Here is a 19,204-nt window from a genome sequence, read left to right as displayed (position 1 = left end):
CTCAGTGTAAATAAAGCTATGGAATTAGTTAGGATATCAGTTTGGGTTTCGCGAGAATGTTTAAGGGAACTGGCAATGCCTTTGACTAGACTCTTTAGTTTAAGTCTCAGCTCTGGTAGAGTTCCAAGGGAGTGGAAAGAGGGCAAAATAATTCTGTTGCATAAAACAAGGTTCTAAGGCTGTAGTAGCAAATTATAGACTAATCAGTATCTCAGCCGTAGTGCAAAAGTACTGGAAAAATTGGTCAAAAAGAGAATTAAAAAATGATTGGATAAAAATATGCTGAGGAAAGCATGGCTTTGTGAAGGGTCTTAGTAATTTATTAACTGTTTGTAATACAATAACAGCTGAGTTGGATAAAGGAAATGGCTATATGATGACTCTGTTGGATTTTGCAAAGGCATTTGACAGAATACCGCATGGAACTCTGTTAAGCAAGTTAGCGCAAATGGGAATCGATATGACATTGGTTATGTAGATAAGAGGGTGGCTGCTGGAGAAATATAAGAAATGGTATATGGAGGGGCAGAATCAAGGCAAAAACAGGTGACTAGAGGTGTGCCGCAAGGTTCAGTGCTGGGACCATTGCTCTTTAATTTGTACATAAATGATATAGGAAATAACTTGAAAGGAAATATTCAGTTATTTGTTGATGATGCGAAATCAGGTAGAGTAATAGTTAATCAAGACGATGTGGAGAGCTTGCAGGAAGATTTAAATAGGCTGTCAGTACGGGCAAAAGTTAATGGGTTTAATGTCGAGAAACGTAAAGTTATGCATTTTGAGATAAACAGATTACAAGCTGTTTATCACATTGATGGCACTGTACTCCAAGAAATAGATGAAGCTAGAGAATGTTAGTAGACAGAGAGTTAAAGTTTAGAGGACATATTGCTAAGGTAGCCCATAAGATTACTTGGTTATTGAAGAACACATTAATAAATAGAGATAGGAAAGTTGTTATTCCTCTTTACAAGGCTTAGGTTTCTTGGGAATGAGGAAGCAGTGAAGAAGATCCAGAGGTGAGTGATCAAGATGGTGATTGGCCTGTGAAATGTTCCCTATGAGGAGAGATTGTGTGTGTGGATTGCAGAAGTTGGTTGATAGGGAAAGATGAGGGGATATGATAGAAACATTGTTGCTTAAAGGGTGTTATAGGATAAATGCAGGGGGAAATGTTTCAGCACTTGGCTGGAGGGACCAGAACAAGGGATCATCCCTGGAAGTTGAATAAAGATGTGGTCAGTAGGGGTGTGAGGACTACATTTTTTGTTTGGAGGGTTGCGAATGATTGGAATGGGTTGTCAGTCAGTTGTGAGTGTTTTGTCTGTTAATAGGTTCAAGGTATGATAGATTGCGTCTCCCGCGATGAGTCTTCTGACTCCATGGGGGTACCCGTATAATAATAATAATGATAAAGTATAATATAAACAGTTATGAATTTTCATTTTATTTTACTTTATTAAGCTATCAAGTTACTTATTTTTTAATACTAACATTTATTGAAATTTTAATATGAATTATTTCAAAAGCACGTGTTTCTTTTTTAATTGTTATTTAATTGAAAATTCAGAGTATTTTATTTCTATTTTCTTCAGATTTTATAAGGCAAGGATCCTTCGTATCCCAACTCCCCTTCTACTGAACTAGTGAGTTGTCAAATGACAAGTTCAGTGTTGCGTGCTTTTGAAGTTATCAAGTGACCAAAATAAGCTGAAAATTAATAAATGAATTTTGCCCCCCTTTTTTTTCAAGGAATAAAATTTGTTTAATACAGTACAATACAAATTCAATTTAACAATAACAAATATGTATAACCCAAGAACATAAGCTCATACGGAGTATAAAATGCAGTGGCGCACCTAGAGGGGGGGGGGAGGGACCCTGGTCCCATAAAGAAAAAGGGGAAAAAAATACTAGAAAAATTTCCAAAAATCTTTTCCTAATTAAAATTCATTTTTTTTTAAAAAATTATGTTGTGTCGTGTCTTCTATTGCTATACTACTTATGAATTAGCGATCATTGCAAATATGCTCAGTCATAGGTCGTATGTGATGCGTAGTATGTATTCTCAATTCGTCTACTCAACTCCCCCCCCCCCCCAGGATTAAATCGTGAGTGGGCTACTGATAAAATATATAACAATATCAAATATTAAACTAAAAATGTTAATAATATTATAATAATAATACGAAAATATTAAACTAAATCACAATACTAATAAAATATTAATATGATTATATTTTATTAGTATAGTTTGTACACTAATGAAATATACCGGAATTTTAGCACTGTAATGGTTGTGTACCTCCATTTTGTTGTGCTGGGACTTTAGCTGCCAATAATGAATTTTAACAGGAACGGCCTGAAGGATGATAATATTATGCATTTAAATTAAACATGAACTGTAAAACAAATCAAATACAATGCATAGAAATAAACATGTGTGTTTTTTTAGTGTCGTAACCAGTAGCAAATCTAGCAAACGACTGATAGATTAGATCATCCTCCCTTCAGGAAATTACATATTATGAATTTTGAAATTCAAATTGTGAAAATGTAAAGCAGTTTATCTCAGTGAAACAAACAGAAAAAAATTATTATCACCCCAATATCTCTATCGCCGCGATCCCCCCCCCCAAATTAAAGTAAATAAAATAAAAATTCAAAATCAATTAATAGAGAAACTCTATTAACTGAATGCCTGCCAGTTTTTGTGAAACGAAAAACCCCAGTTTATTTAAGAAAAAAACAAAACAAAACATACTAACTCATCTTCATTTGAAAAACCCCCTCCACGAAGTTCCTTGAGTCCTACATGAAAATTGCTGAAAGCAAGGAATTCAGAAAGGGGGAGTTTTCCAAGCAGCCCTCCATCTCATTTCTTAAACCTCAGGTATGCATCACAGAAGTGCAGCTGATTTAGTGTTTTTAATTTTATGTTTTATTTTCCTTGTACGCGTTTAGTTTCCACCTTGAATTTATTATGAGTTTCATGCGAAAATAAGTTCTGCTTAATTAGTTCCCCCCACCCCTTCTCAACTCAGTTTGGGACTTTATTAGTCATTGAATTATAACATGGTAAATGGCACGCAGTTTGCATAAGTAAATATTATACATAAAATACACTTTTAAACGAACAGTTTGCTAACCAATTTATGTATCAATTTTTTACTGTTATAATTATTTTATTTTCGGAACTTCAAAGAATATATCATGTCGGTCAGGTAGCTTGCAGTCAACAAGATATAAAACACTACAGGAAAATCTATTGACTATGTGAAATCATTAGATTGCTTTGGCCTTGAGCTACCTCTTCGTTACATAGTCTACCAGCGCAACTGGGAATGACCTTGAGGCTTTTAGATAAGTTAGTGGTCTGTCCTCTAGTAAAGCACTTTAGTACACTTCATTCTCGAATGTGCAGGGCCAGGAAAAGGGAAGATTTCGAGAGCTTTTATTAATTCTTCAAATTTGAAAGGTAAGATTTATATTTCTGTTATTTATCATTGCTTAGATTCACTGAGATATTTGTTAAAATTTCTCTGATGCTCATATTTATTTGAAGGAGTTGAGGTTTACGAGGACCAAGAAATACAGTTTAATATTAATCTCTGTTGTCGAACACAAATTCAGTAGTTTAAAATCATCGGGATGGGTTATATTTTATTTTTTTAAATTAAGCTGTATTCGACTAATTGAAAAAAAAAAAAAAAAAACTGCCGTAATTTTGTCTCAGTTATTAGTGTACACTTGGCAACCACCTGACCGTAGTCGTTATGTGCTAATATTGAGGCCCGTCGTAACCCACTAAGGCAACGCCTTGTAGCGGTAAGTTTGGAGGAAAGTAAAAACCGGCAAAATTTTATCTCAACTCAACTATAAAAACACTGTTTTTATTTATTTTATTTTTTACGTATTCTCTTGAATTAAGGGACGGCATATATTCTAACAACGATCCAACCAATATTCGGAAGTATATAGTGTCAAGAACAGTTTAATAATAAAACTTTCATCGCCAAAGCTAATGCCAAAATAAATAATAATCACAATTAAATAAATCAACTATCTACATAATTCATAAACCAATCCTGTTATAAAATAGTTTACTTGGCAGTAATAGACAATTAGGCCTAATACGTTAAACGAAGACAGAATGAAGTCTTTCTGATTTATCCGTAATTTACAGTTTGACTTTATCAGATTAAAGCGACATCTTTCTGAAAAAAATAAATATGTATACAGTATTTCATTTTTATTTATTTTTTATTTATTTTATTTTTTTTAATTTAATTTTATTTTTTGATAAAATTATAAATAAATTTATTATTATAATTATTATGTGACACCTCCAAGGAGTCCAAAGACTCATCGAGGGAGAGTGTTCCTTTATGCTAGAAGTATTTCCTCTACATGTTTAACATATGTAATAAAAAAATTTAAAAAATCCGACAAAAATGTAACGTTTTTGATGTCGATTTGTTGTAGATTTGGTTGTTTCATTTTTTCACATTATGCTTTTTGATCCTTGAAATGATGGCGTGGTTGAACATTATCTGTCAAAGAGTTCTATTGCTGTAATGATTAACTGATATTTATTTATCTCTGATAAAGGTATCACGTCTCGAAGGTTTATCAGATTAAGGCGTATGAAAGGGGGAGGGGTCGAACAGAATCATTTTGATACTTTCATTCACACACGTGTATACTTTGTTAGTTTCATTCAAACAAGGTTGAAAATACATAAGTACTTCAGCAACATGACAAGCCGTTTTAAGGATTTCTTTAGGTTCACTTCATGTTTTGAACCCGACCTCTCTATATAGATCATTTTATGATAATTCGATACATATCGGAAATAAAATTAAAATACGAAAAAGTAAACAACAGACAAAATGTTCTGTATTGAGTTCTCTAGAGCGGATTTTCTTACCTGACCTACGGTAATGAACTATTATGTAGGTTTATAACCTTTTTTTTGATGGAATTTACATTAAAAAAAAAAGGCGGGGGGGGGTATATAACAGAAAATCCAAGGCATGATCTACAAGATCAGAGTGGGTATAATGGCCATGTCCGATACATTTCTTGTACAGTCCTCTGTTAATCTACTACGTAATTTGTACTTTTTGCAGAGATTTATATTTACTAAATAATAAAATTCTTTTATCAGTCAGTTATGATGAGAGTTTGCAGGATGATTTAAATAAGCTGGCAAATTGGACAAAGAATAATGGATGTCAGTTCAATCTGGAAAAGAGTAAAGTTATGCATTTTGGGGTAAAAAGATTTCCAGCTGTGTACCACATTGATGGAACGGTACTCCAAGAGATTGATGAGGCTAGGGACTTGGGGGTATTAGTGGATAGGGAATTGAATTTCAGAGGACACATTGCTAAGGTGTCCAAGATTGCACATAGGATTACTTGGTTATTGAAGAACACACTAACATCCAGAGATAAAGAGGTTATTATTCCTCTTTATAAGGCGTTGATACTTCCACATTTGGATTACTATGCTCAAGTCTGGTCGCCTGGATTCCTTGGAGATGAAGAATTGGTGGAGAGGGCTCAGAGGAGAGTAACTAAGTTGGTGAGTGGTGTAAAAAATGCTCCCTACATTGATAGACTGAGAGCTTGTGGATTACAGAGGTTGGTTGATAGGCGGAGAAGGAGATATGATAGAAACATTTAAATTACTAAAAGGTTTTTATAAGTTTGATGCAGGGGGAAATATTTCAACTGTGTAATAGTGATGGAAGAACAAGAGGTCATCCCTGGAAATCAAGGAAAAGTGTGGAACAAGGGTGTGAGAACTAGAATTTTTGCTTGGAGAGTGGTGAATGAATGGAATGCATTGCATTCCATTCATTCACCACTCTCCAAGCAAAAAATCTAGCGCACCACCATTTATTGCCTGACTCAGTTGTGAGTGCTTCGTCTGTAAATGAGTTCAAGAAGTATGATAGATATTGTTTTGATAGCTTGGGTCTCCCGCGATGAGTCTTCTGACTCCATGGAGATACCCATATATAATAATAATTATTATTATTATTCTATTAAAGATCCTATCCTGTTCTTAAATCATCTGTGGTCTATAAAGTTTATGTAATTGAGGATCACCATGTTTGCCCATCTGGTCTTGCAACAAAGGATATAATAGGATTCAACGTGATAAACCGAATTATAATACGATCCGACAATTTAAAATTAATCTTGAGCTCTCCGCTGTCGTTGATGGCTATGGATGGAGACCATCCGTCAGCCGATTTTCATAGGACTAAAAAGAATTCCAGTTACTCCTTTTGGGGAATAAAAAGACATTAGATATTTTTTTTAGTTATTTTATTTAATTACAATATCATAATTCTATTTGTTCCATTCTTAATTAATTGCTTAGGTATTAACAGAAATAAACATTAATCAAATACATACGAACTAGAGACCTTAATCTCATTAATCAAATATGGTTATCAAATTAGCCTTGAGTTCTAAGTGACAATTTAACATCTCTAACAGCACAGGCTCTGCTGGAAGCAACCTATAATTATTATCCGCGGATGTTTACCGGCTCAACAAATTGGTTTCAACACTAAATGATTCTCAGGACTATTGAAACTTGCATTGGAAACAGCCCAGAACACTTATCTGAGATCTTTCTCCATTTTCAAAAAAAAAGTCGTACTTTTTATTACCCATACGAATCATTCCATTGCATTCTAGCCGGTAATCATTTGCATCCAATAAACGTTGTAATCTTGAACTAATATTCTTGCTTTTGATTTATTAAGTAATAATCGTTAAGGAACATATAATATCTTGAACTTACTATTCCTAACTTGTATAGTGCCTGAGTGTATATTATGCGCTTTGATAATACCTATACGGCAAATACGAAATATTGGAAGATATTTAAATTAGTTATAATGAGACAGTATTAGATATCTGCTTCTTTCCATTAAGCTCCAGGATAATTTAGAATCAATGACCAAATACACGCGTGGTCAATTCTATTTAGTCCAATCTATGTATATTTAGTTTGCAATTTAGAATTGACTTAATTAGACGATATTTTAATCTTTTAATGTACGTTGTGCTATATTCTTCTTTTTCTTCTTCGACTCCAGTGAATTCGTGGATATATATTCCTAAACATTCAAATAAGATTTACTTCTCCAGCATAAATATTGAATTTTACACTTTACGTTGCTGGTATAGTATTCAACCCTCATGCACTCCTTTGTGTTAATTTTTAATTATCTCTCATTTTCCCGTGTACTTCCTGCTTTATCCCCATCCCTGCTGCTTCACAAGAGTATGTGCTCCTGTAATCATCTATTTAAATATAATTTCGTGTATGGATTAAATATGGAGCATTAGTATTATTCACTATATCCTTCCCTGTTTTGTAAAATTAATATTCGAGAATTGCATACACATTTTCTGAGTTAACTGTCTGTCTACCATATTAGACAGCTTTCTGAACTAAATTCCAATGCAGTTAATTCTTCATTAAATTCTTCTCAAAAGAGCTGATTCGTCTCAAACGCATCTAAGAAACTTCCACAACTAAAATCTGCATTTATTCAATAGATTTCAAACGAAAATTCTTCATATTCCCCCCCCCCCCCAATAGAATCGTTTTTCGGATAATTTTTGTCCATAATTTTATCTTCATTATTTCTTATTTTGTTTCTTTTTCTGCATTTCATTTTCTTTCTTTCTTTTCTATATAATTTGTTTTTTGTTGTTGTATGGGAGTAGGATAGTTAAAGTTTCACTGTGGCATTCTAATAACAGCTTTGCCTTCCTCTTCAAGGAATTAAAAAAAAAGCTTCTACATAGGTGGTTGATATAATTCTTTTTCACATTCAGACCATTGGAATAAAAAATCAAAATACTTTTCTTTCTGATGCTAATTTTTTATATTATCTGTCTTAGTGAAATTTTTCAAAATTCTCAAAACACTAAAACGTTATTAGTCAGCCTGATTAGTAACTAACAACACACACACACACACACACACACACACACACACACACAGAATGACCCGATTTGAAAATTGTATATTTTTGTACGTTTGTACAAATGTACATTTGTAATTGTGGTGAGTGAAACTTTAGGCCTTACTTCATAATTGGTAATTTATTTTGTAACTGTATTAAATATAATAATTTGAAATCGGGTCATTCTTTTTGCAACATGTTTATAATAAGCATTGTCATAGTTTATAATAAGCACAGTAAACGTTCAGACAGAGTGTTTGCTATCTAACCACTTGCTGTGTGGATTTCAAATCCTACTGTTGACACGAATATTTGAATGTCTTCTTAGGTAGCAGTAATTTTCATCGCCTGATGTGAAACTGCATACCTAGGCTAGAAACGGTTTGAAACGTTCTCTATTAGGATCATAGCAGGCTTCCCGAATTACGTAACATAGTTTTCCCAAAGCACCAACGTGCTATTGGTTCACAACACCCTGTGGGATTAGCATAAAGGATATTCACTGTAATTGCTTATTGTGTCCATTTACTCGCTAAGTGATTGGATTTCACAGATTGTTTACTGAAGAAGAATTTAGCTGCAGAGCTTTCCTTAGTTATTCTTAGACAACTAGAAAGCTGGTGATTGGAAAATTTCTAGATTACATTCTATTACTTAATGAAGGCCAACAATATCTATTGTACCTTGCCTGGAAACGTCCGGTTTTGGAAAATGCACCTCCTGTGGTAATGCATTCTGTTCATTCACCACCTATCATGCAAAAAAAATTCACATGATCTTGACAAAATTTCCAGTTCTCATTCTTCTTCTTCTATTACCTATGCAGCAATTCCCATCAATCACCTCTTCTTTTCCCATCTACCAAGCTTTGCAGGTCACATTTCTTTAAATCTATCCTCGCATCTGTACTCTCTCTCTCTCTATAATGTTTTCTTATCACCTGGATATCCAGGTAAGCTGGATCTGTACGCAGAAATCTAAATTTTGTGGGGTTAGTGCTTTATACAGTGTAACTGTTTCCTCTTTATTCTTACTTGTCAGCGTCCTTCGCAATATAGTAACAATTTTCTGGGTAACCATTACAATTTGTGCAATGCATCCCTTGAAGTTCAGCTCCCGATCCATCAAAATCTTTAAATACTTCACGTCTTCCACCCGCTGGAATAAATCCATGCTTGTCTCTCTCTTTCTACAGATTTATGTTCTATCATTAAACCGCCTCTCTAACACTTTCACTGCAGCACATAATGTATACACACTAGCCTGTAACTAACTGGGATTCTCCCTAGAATGGTTCCTGTTGCCAGAGTCTTGTTAAACGACCAAGCCAGCTCTTTCTTTTGCATATTCTCCTAATATACCTGGTGATATTTCGCCCATCCCCCACAACCTTACCTGCAAGTTCTAAACATTTCACATTCCTGAACAATCAGTCTTCTGTCCTCATTCCTACTATTATTCGACACTACTTCCAACTTCTCAATATGAAATATACTGACAAAATACTCGAACATTTCCATTATATCTTCTGTAGATGTGACTGTACCATTCCCAGGAGTGAAATTTTTCATATTCACCCCTTCTACTAGACATATAACTGCTAAACTTTGCTTTGCGGCTCCAGCTATTCTCCTTTAATATTTCAATTTCAACTTCTATACACTCGCCATTTTCCTAGCCTATGCCTTACACTTCTGCTGCTGAGGAGTATATTCTTTATACTTGTTCAATAACATTTTCTTAGAACTCCTGCTTAATTCCATTATTAATTCGTTTCTTCCTCCTTTATTTAACCTCCTAAACTTAAGAATGCAATCTGACATTGCTATGAGTAACATACTCGAACCACCTCTAATGATTTCTCTCCGTTACAGTTGATCGTTCCACATCAGTTTACTAGTTGCAGTGTAATTTCGTATCTCTCTTTTGTTCAGTGAAGTTTTGTTCCTCTCCCACCACCAATACTTGTATCAAAACTACACGATCATCTTTCCCAGTTGGTGCATCATGGTCACGCTCACTAATATTACTATATGAGACGATATTCAATCCCACACTTGTGACGCTTGCTTCAATTACATGTTGCTAAGGTATCTATTTAGCATTTCATGTGAGGTACATCAATACTGCAGATACTGTTTTAATCTGTATTTAAAAAAAATTACTCCCTTCATAGTGTTGTAGTACTATGGAAGGGAGTAACACCATGTAATATAGGTGCAGTTCATCGTGTGAGATTCATCGTTTTTCTACTTCTAATAGAACAATGTTTCTAATGATAAAATAAAAGTTATTTGTTGGTTTCTTTTTTATACCCCATTATACGCTTTATTTTAATTAGGAAATCGAACAATTTTGAAGAATACATAGGAGGAATAATTCGGGCATACCTTTTGTAGGATGTAGCTGGCTGTCTTCTTATTCAGCGGCATCCCGGCATATGGTGATATACATTCATCTGTATGTCCGAATTATTCCTCCTGTGTATTCTTCATATATCTGTCTATATGAAAACATCAGTAATGCCCTAAAATTTAAGTAAAAATAGAACAATTTTTATAATTTAACACAATCTTTAGATTATAACTAAGTCATAAGGTATAGATAGCAGTCATAGCATTTATTTGGGCCAGAGGTGTTTCATTATAGTGATGCTCTTCTGCGATGACGAAAAAAAAATTTCCACTAAAATATGACTCTTAGCCAGTGCTTATACAAAAGTTATCGAAGCTTATATCAAATGTTAACCTTTTTTCGCCAACTTGTTTTAAATCGTATTTAAAATTTTTGTAATATTGCAGCGATGTACATCGAATATTTATATTGATTTATATTAAGTTTTTAGCTTTTATATTCACTTTGAAGAACAACACGGTGGTACGATAAAACACCATGTCATTTATTATTATTATGAGACTCCAGGGAGTCAGGGACTCATCGAGGGAGGTCACATACTACACACACACACACACACACCAGCTATCATACTTATTCTCGAATTCATTTCACACTGCTTGCACGCGCAACATCCAATAGCAATCCATTCCAATCACGCACCACCCTATAAGAGAAAAATCTAGCCCTCACCCCGCTTCTTAGCGGCATTCATTCTCAGTTTCCAAGGATGCCCTCTTATCTTTTCCCCACTCTCCATAAAATAAAAAATTCCATTAACCGCAATCCTGTATGATCCTTTCAGAAGTTTGTAAGTCTCAATCATATCACCCCTCTTTTTCCTGTTTGCTAATGTCTGCAGTCTACAAATTTTCAATCTGTTTTTATAATCAGTATTTTACAATCCTGATATCATTTTTAACACACACACTCTCTCTCTCCACTGTATTAGAATCACAACGGAGACCACACCTGCGTACAATAGTTCAAATAAGGTCTTGTAAAGGCTTTGTAAAGAGGCAAAATGACATCCTTATCTTTACACGTGAAAGTTCGTTTCAGCATTGCCATTATCTTTAGAGTTGTATTTGCAATCTTTGCTACATGGCTCCTGAACTTCAACTTCCTATCTGCTAACACTCTAAGACCCCCTAGCCTGACCAATTTCTTCTAGCATAATCCTACCAATATAATAAGACATTGGATATCTAATCACGCCAAAGTGCATGACTTTACATTTACTGATGTTGATTGATATCCATTTTCCCATGCCCACAATTCCTCCCTATTCAAATCATTCTAACATATCAGCAGCATTCCTGATTACCCTACCTATCTTTGCATCATCATCATCAGCAAAAAGCTGTATGTCTATGTCAAATCCTTCCCAATGTGATTAATGTAAGATTGAATAACAGTGGACCATGGACTGATCCTCGTGGCACATCACTGGTTAACTTAAATCTTGCAGACTCACATCCTCTGTAACCACTTTTTGATATCTGTCAGTCAGCCATCCTCTTATCCATGCTAATGTTTTATAATCCAAACCCATATTCATCAATTTATGCAACAGTTTTCCATGCTGTATTATGTCAAAAGCATTAGTAAAATCCCAAAGTATCAAGGGGAATGTGTATCCATTCCCCTTGTCTAGTTCAATGGTAACATTGTTATAGAATGTGAGCAAGTTGCTAAAACATGACTTTCCCTTAGTAAACCCATGCTGTTCATTGCAAAGTACAGATTCACTGTCAACCTATTTCTGAATGCGAGCCATAAAGTTTTTCCAAAATCTTCACCACCTCTCCTGAGATGCTAATTGGTCGAGAGTTGGCTACATCAGGTCTTTGCAGCACCCTTGTGCAATGGAATTACCATATATTCTTTTCGCTACTGTGTTATCTTCCCTGTTCTGAGACTCAAATTAAACAGCCTGGTCAAAGGAATGGCCGGTTCAGCTGAACACTCTTTTATCACCCGTGGTGATATCTCATCAGCCCGTATTGCTGAATTCTTATTCAGTTTGTGCAACAGTTCTAATATCTCCTCTTCATACACCTGAGTTTCTTCTTCTAGCAAAGAAATTTTAATGTGTTTACCAGCCATGTAGCATTTACATAAATAATATTTGGAAATATAAAATTATCTCGGTGTTTGTTTTTCCCATATGTAAGATATTTTTAAGGACTGTAACATTAAAATGAATTAAAAATGAAGGGTTTTTTTTTTTGTTTGTTTGTTGGGGGGGGGGGGGGGGGGGGCTGATATTTATTGAAAAACGTGTTTCACATCTAATACATCAAATCCCATTTTTACAACTCTGCTGAAAACAGACCACAGAACCTTTTTTTCTGACTGTTAGTCATGCATTGTGGCCTAACAGATATATGTGTAAAGGAAGAGCGGATGTCTACACCACGAACGGATGATAGGTGTAATCTGTATGCCGTTCTGTGGTATGCAGCGATAATTTTGTTTCCGTATAGCTGTTTTCTGTTGGAGCCGTTTGTAACAAGAAAAGTCAACGGGCAAATAATTCCAGTGTAGTGTTTATTTTTGATGCAATTTCACTATTCAGTTATGTTATAACTTTATCTTCTGCCATTAAGTAGAGGTCAACTGAGATTAGTGGTGCACTTTAGTCGAAGTCAAGCATTCTTAATCTAGAAGTAATCAGTTCCACGTGGCTAAATATTGAACAAGAAATATTATTCGTTTCTTGGAATAGCAATTGAAATAATAAAATTACAAAACATTGGTTGAGTTTTTGCTTTGTAAGTAATCCGATTTTCTTCTGGGGGGGTGGGGGAGGAAAAACTGAATACCCTTTAAAAAAAAAATTGAATGCGAATGATGTAAACTTTAAATCATGTACTGATAATAAGCACATTGGGCTGCAGTCATCTTGACTTACTACAGGTGTTTTTCTGATAACCTTTAGGCCAAAGCATTACAGTAAATCAGAGATATAGAAGTATTTGGTAAATATCATCCGATTGTTTTTGAACAAAAGCCTCCCCCCCGACAGAGTAAGACTAAATAAATTACTATTTCATCAGGCTTATTTTACTTTTTTTCTTTTTTGTTTGATAGTTTGGAACCAACGATTATTAATCTGTTTTTTTTATTTTTTATTTTTTATTTTTTTTTAGTAAAGGGGTTTATTTGTGGCCTCTGGAGGGAAAATCCTGTCCCTCATCTGAGAGATGTTATAACAAAAATGTTTGTTTAATTTACCGCATTTTCACTTTCTAAAAAGTTAATATTATTATAGGTTTTAATGTAATTTTGGTAATAAATTGCTACCAGTGCAAACTTGCATGGTATTGTCAATTTTTGATCTGTTACTGTTATAAATATGATTTGAGCCGATTCTCAATTTGTTAAACTGTATTAATAATTGTTTTTATTTATTTTTAGATGGGCTTAAAGAAAATTTTGTTGACTTTCCTTTTTCTTGGCCTGATTTGTGCGGTTTTAATTCCCATTTACTGTCCTTGTTTTCATGATCCAGAACCACAAGTTCTAAAAGACGGATATTGGGGGAAAGATTCTTCTCTTAAAGGTAAATACAGAATATTTTTTTGTTTCTTTCTCATAAAAATTAAGCGAAGGTATAAGGATTAACATTCGATCCTCTGTCATTCAAGTTGGAAGTTCAATATCATCCATCCATCATTTTTATTTGATTGAGAAAATACTCAACAGGATACCACCTGAAACAAATCTCATTTAACGAATGATGAGACTTAAAAAAAACAAAAACACAAAACCGTTTTAGTAAAAAAAAAAAAAGTAGCTAATACTAAAGAAAAGAAGTTAGATGCAATTTAGAAAGCTATTCGACTGATATTATTGTATGAATTGAGATATTAAAATTCGCCTCTGAAATTCCAAGAACTCAACATGACAATTTCATTTGACTTTTTATTTAGTGGTCATACCGATGTTTCAATTATTGCAACAACATGTAATGCATTTGATTCCAATCATAGATAAATCGCAGTCATTTGAATCTAAATTATTTCTTCTTAAATCCTTGTGACTGCAAAATGCGAAAAGAGTAAGCTTAGAGATTAAGTCAACGTTCTTTGGATTCAGAACTGATGACCCATCAGCCAGTTTCAGTTTTCTGAAATCGATTTAAGATATCTAAGGATGATCATCATCAAAGTTAAGAACTAGTTTATTTATAGTGAGTGAAAGAAGATCGTCTGATGCACAGAAGTCAGAAAGACCAAAAGGTGAAGGAAAACCTTGTTGACAAATCCTAGTGTAATTCCAGCAGATGACTAACATAATGAGGTTACACTGTGTTATGGGATTAGAATAGCGAGGACGTACTACAACACTAACCGAAATGAAATTTAGTGCTCGGTGGAAAATCATCATCTGGATTCAATTTGTAACAACTAGTAATAGTGAGCTGATATTATTTTTTTCACCTTTTCACTGTCAAGTGTGCCATTGCTTTACTCGTTTAAATTTTTATTAGGAATAAAAGTTAAACTCTAGTTTGGCCGAGTTGATAGCCATCTCTGCTCTCTTCAACCAGTCATCTGTATTTTCAATGGTGATGATGTTTTTGCCTAGTGTGACAACTGCTTTGCTTGCTGTAAGCCTGAAATGTCTTGAAAGAGTTCCATAATCGACTAACCTTTGCTGGCAAAGGTTGGTCGATTGGTAGAGCCTTTGCTACTAATGGCTCAGTCTCACGCAAAAAGTTAAGCAAATTTGAGCGCGGTTAGTAGCTAGAAGGGGGTACAATCGTTCGATGTTGTTGCCACACTCTCTCTCGACGAGTCTTTGGACTCCCTGGAGGTTATCATATAATAATAATAAATAATATTCGATGTCGGCAAGAGAGTTCCTGGATTTTCTAACTAAAAACATGCGTGTCGTCCAAAATGCATTATAGGTTACGAAATTTATAAAATGACTACAGAATATTTATACTGCACAAAAGTGTACAATTTCTTTAGGATGGTGACAGTTTTTTTTGATAGAACAACGCAGCCATATAATAGTGCATAAAGGAAACGCTACATCTTCCACTCAACCCTCGACTCCCCCCCCCCCCCTCCATGTTTCTGCATTTATTAACAAAAGAACGTATTTGTAAGATCTGTTTTAGATCGTAGATTTAAGATTATATTAATAATTAACATAAATAATTTACGTATTAAATTATAATATATCCAATCCTTAGCGCAGCCACTTTATTAAACTAATGTACTATAGGCTGACTTTCTCGGATGGGTTTAAAATTGTGAAAGCCATCGATTTTTTTTTTTTTTTTTTTTTTTCTGTGAAAATGAAAACCAGAATGTATTGTAACTATATTAGCGAGGCGCATACTGGAGTTATCCGGTCCCGGTAAATTTTGATTCCCCCCCCCCCCCCCGTATATTAATCTTTTGATTACTAAATAACTTTATTAACACAAATTTTGCTTAATTAAGATGATTAAACTTTAATGAAATTTTAATTTTATGTAAATCTCACACATAAAAGGTCGTATACTTATTAGTATGATAAGTTTCGACTGTTTAGTTAATCTGGATAATCTGCTATAATTACCAAAAAATAAAAGTAAAAAAAATAAATTTCTAGCTGTCTCAGACCTTCAAATTTATTAAATGAATAATATGGTTACTATGATATCTAAATATCCTCCTTTCTGCATACAAATACTTTATTTTGCTATTCTTTTCACACACCTACCAACTATAAATATTTCCCTTATGGCGTTTACCTTCTTTACGTACAGACGTGTCCTTAAGAAGTTTACCATGTAAACAGAAAATGAGGATAAACAGACCGATTCTTAGAAATTTCTTCCTAGCATACATTAAATTTAGTTAATGCGTCATGTATTTCGATTTTTTTTTTTTTTTTTTTTACATTCTTCCTTGGTTAATCTAACTTTGGTTACGTTGAAAGATCTGCGGCTATTTGTTGCGAATTGTGGGAAATCATAATATTCAACCTTTGTGCGTGTGTTTCCCATCTTTTAAGTCAATTATACCGAAGATACGCACGGCACTCCGCCCATAAATTCCATGAATAAAAAAAAAAAAAAAAAATGTTTACCTAAATAAATCTGTTTAATTTTTTTAAATTAAAATTCTAACTGCGTCTCGATTCGAAGACAGAAAAACTACAGGGGGTATTATCAAAATAATGGAAACACCTACACATTTTTTGGAGAATTTTTTATTAATTAGCTGTAGGCCCACCTCGGGCTGTTAGAACATCATGCATTCGACGTGGGATAGACTGATAGAAGTCATGTATAAGAGAATTTGGGACCATTCTTCCTGCAAAATATGTCCCAACTGTGCCAGTGAAGTTTTGAATCATTGGAGACAACGCCTTCTCCGTTTCCATACTTGTCAAAATCTTCGATACTGTGACTCGTGATATACTCGCGATTTCCGCGGTTTTAGTTATGGCAGCTCCTGCAAGCCGCACTCCAGTAAGGAATGATCATTGGAGTTCAACTTTTTTTTTTTTAATGATATCGGCTATCGCATAGCAGTGCCAGTCGATGTTGAATTAGCTGCGGTGCAGTTAGTATGCAAAATGTCAGATCTCAATGACCTCCAAAAAAGGCAGAAATCGTAGGTGTATCACGAACCACAGTATCGAAGATTGTGACAAGGTATGAAAACGAACAAGGCATTGTCTCCAATCAGTTCTCCAAGGTTCAATCACATTTTCCACCTGCAGTTTCACTGGAGCAGTTGGGACTTATTTTGCAGGAAGAATGATCCCAAATTCCATTGTCTTTATGTACATGATTTGTATCAGTCTATTCCATGTCGAATTCATAGTGTTCTAGCAGCCCAATGTAAGCTTAGATCTTTTTTAAAAAAAAAATCTCCAAAAGGTTTGCAGGTGTTTCCATTATTTTGATAACCCCTTGTATTATACATATTGTGAAAGATCTAAAACTGTAGCCACCTTTTTCCTTTTAGTTTCTTACAAAGAGCTACAAACCGGTTTCTCTTTCCCTTGTACCAGGTATATCCTTTTACATTACTCTGACAACATCCTTATTGCAATATTTATTTATGCTGATTTATCGTTTAATAAAAGGAAATTGCGCCTTCATGCGGAAAAAAGCAAACCCATTTCGGCCTTGCCAAACGATATCCAACTTCAATTGTTTCGCTCAGTATTAATGTTGGCCAATAACAGTGCTTCTGAAAGTCATATTTGATCTGTTGAATAACAGTCATTTTGTTATTAAATGCTAATATATTTTGTCGTTGTTAAATGTATTGATAATTCGTGTTAAAAAAGAAATGGACTTTGTACTGGATTTTCTTTTGATGTTGATTGAAATTTCTATCCCCCCCTCCCTTTATTATTATTATTATTATTATTATTATTTTTATACCGAGTTGATAGTCAATTGCTTTTTCAATATGTAGTGATGTACTGGCTGTTGAGATATATCCAGTCTGCTGTCTAACAAATGAACGTAAACAACTGTTCATCAATGAATATTTATCCGTTTTTATATTTCATACGTTTTTTTTTTTTCTTTTTTTTGTCAGAATAAATCTTTACACGATTTCCTTTACATGATTTTATTATTATACCACAAGAAAGAATTTAGTATTTCACGAAAATGGACTCCAAATTTAATTCAGTAAAGTTTTCGTAACATCCAAAAAAATAAATAATAATAAAAGCAATATATGATATGAATAATAATATAAAAAATCTGGCTGAAATAAATTTTAATACTTATATGCCCTTTTTATTTTTATAACACCAAATAAGATGATCAACCTGTTTGTAGATCAATATAATACTTTTCGTGTGTGTGTGGGGGGGGGGGGTTCAGATCACACAAAAGTACCTATGCTGTGAGGCCACACCCTGTTCACTTTGTTTATTTTTCAGCCTGTTTGGGAGAGGGGGTAGTGAAGGAAACCCTGTTACCTAAGTATCACAAAGGTAACTCATCTTCAGGCGAAAAGCTCTTATAAATGTTTCTTTCATCATAGAAGAATGAATTCAAACCCAGATATTTCAAGCTGAAAGACATATTCTTTCTCATTGTAATGGTGTTTATGCGTGCAGTGTCTATAACAATCTTAGCTCTTGTTAATGCAGTAGAAGACCACATCAAGTACTATTGTCTAAACAGAGGTACGTTTCTAGGAGTGTTTTTGTCGTCATCATCATCAAATTCCTGACATGTACCTTCAAGAGGTATGCCGGATATTATGATAGTAATGATGTATGTTTTTTCATGTGGTACTAACGTCCTATCAACAATTTTCCTCCAAATCAATCTGTTAGATCTCATTTCTGTCTTATAAGGACTTTATTACTGTATTAATCCACCTATATCTTGGTCTTCCTCTAGGTCTTTTCCCTGTCAACCTGGGAGAGAACACTTGTTTTGCTAATCTTTCCTTTCCCATTCCGTTCAAGTGACCATACTCCTGAGATTAGCTCTGCTAACGCATTCCTGGATGCTAACAATGCCAAGTTCTTTCCCAGTATCTCATTCTTAATATGATATTGCCATTGATGCCATCTGTTCACGCCCCTAATCTTTCTCAGGACTCTCATATCTGCATTCTCAAGTCTTTGGTCAAGTGTTTTACTTCTGACCCAGCTCTCAGATCCATAAGTTAAAATTGGTTTAAACATTGTCTTGTATATAGCTAATTTAGTGTTTTGACTAATTTCTCTTATTCCATATAAATTTATTCAGTTGACTTCCTACCGTACCAGCTTTGCTGATTCTGTTGTCTATTTCCATATTTAACTTTCCAT

General features: G+C 34.2%; 1 protein-coding gene across 1 annotated transcript in view; it reads left to right on the top strand.

The window, feature by feature from the left end:
• Window positions 1–3,323: 3,323 nt before the first annotated feature.
• The window catches only part of LOC150094743 (epoxide hydrolase 1-like), a 31,824-nt gene continuing 15,943 nt past the window's right edge, over window positions 3,324–19,204 (top strand). The window contains exons 1-2 of the mRNA XM_090410884.1: window positions 3,324–3,481; window positions 13,823–13,967. Of these exons, the coding sequence (XP_090267010.1) occupies window positions 13,823–13,967 (145 nt within the window). The 5' untranslated portion in view covers window positions 3,324–3,481. The remainder of the gene's footprint in view (window positions 3,482–13,822; window positions 13,968–19,204) is intronic.

This window comes from Typopeltis vanoorti, chromosome 21 (genome assembly GCF_054136105.1).
Source record: "Typopeltis vanoorti isolate ZY-2024b chromosome 21, IOZ_Tvanoo_1.0, whole genome shotgun sequence".
Classification (NCBI taxonomy): Eukaryota; Metazoa; Arthropoda; class Arachnida; order Uropygi; family Thelyphonidae; genus Typopeltis; species Typopeltis vanoorti.
This window is presented reverse-complemented; position numbering and strand designations above follow the sequence as displayed.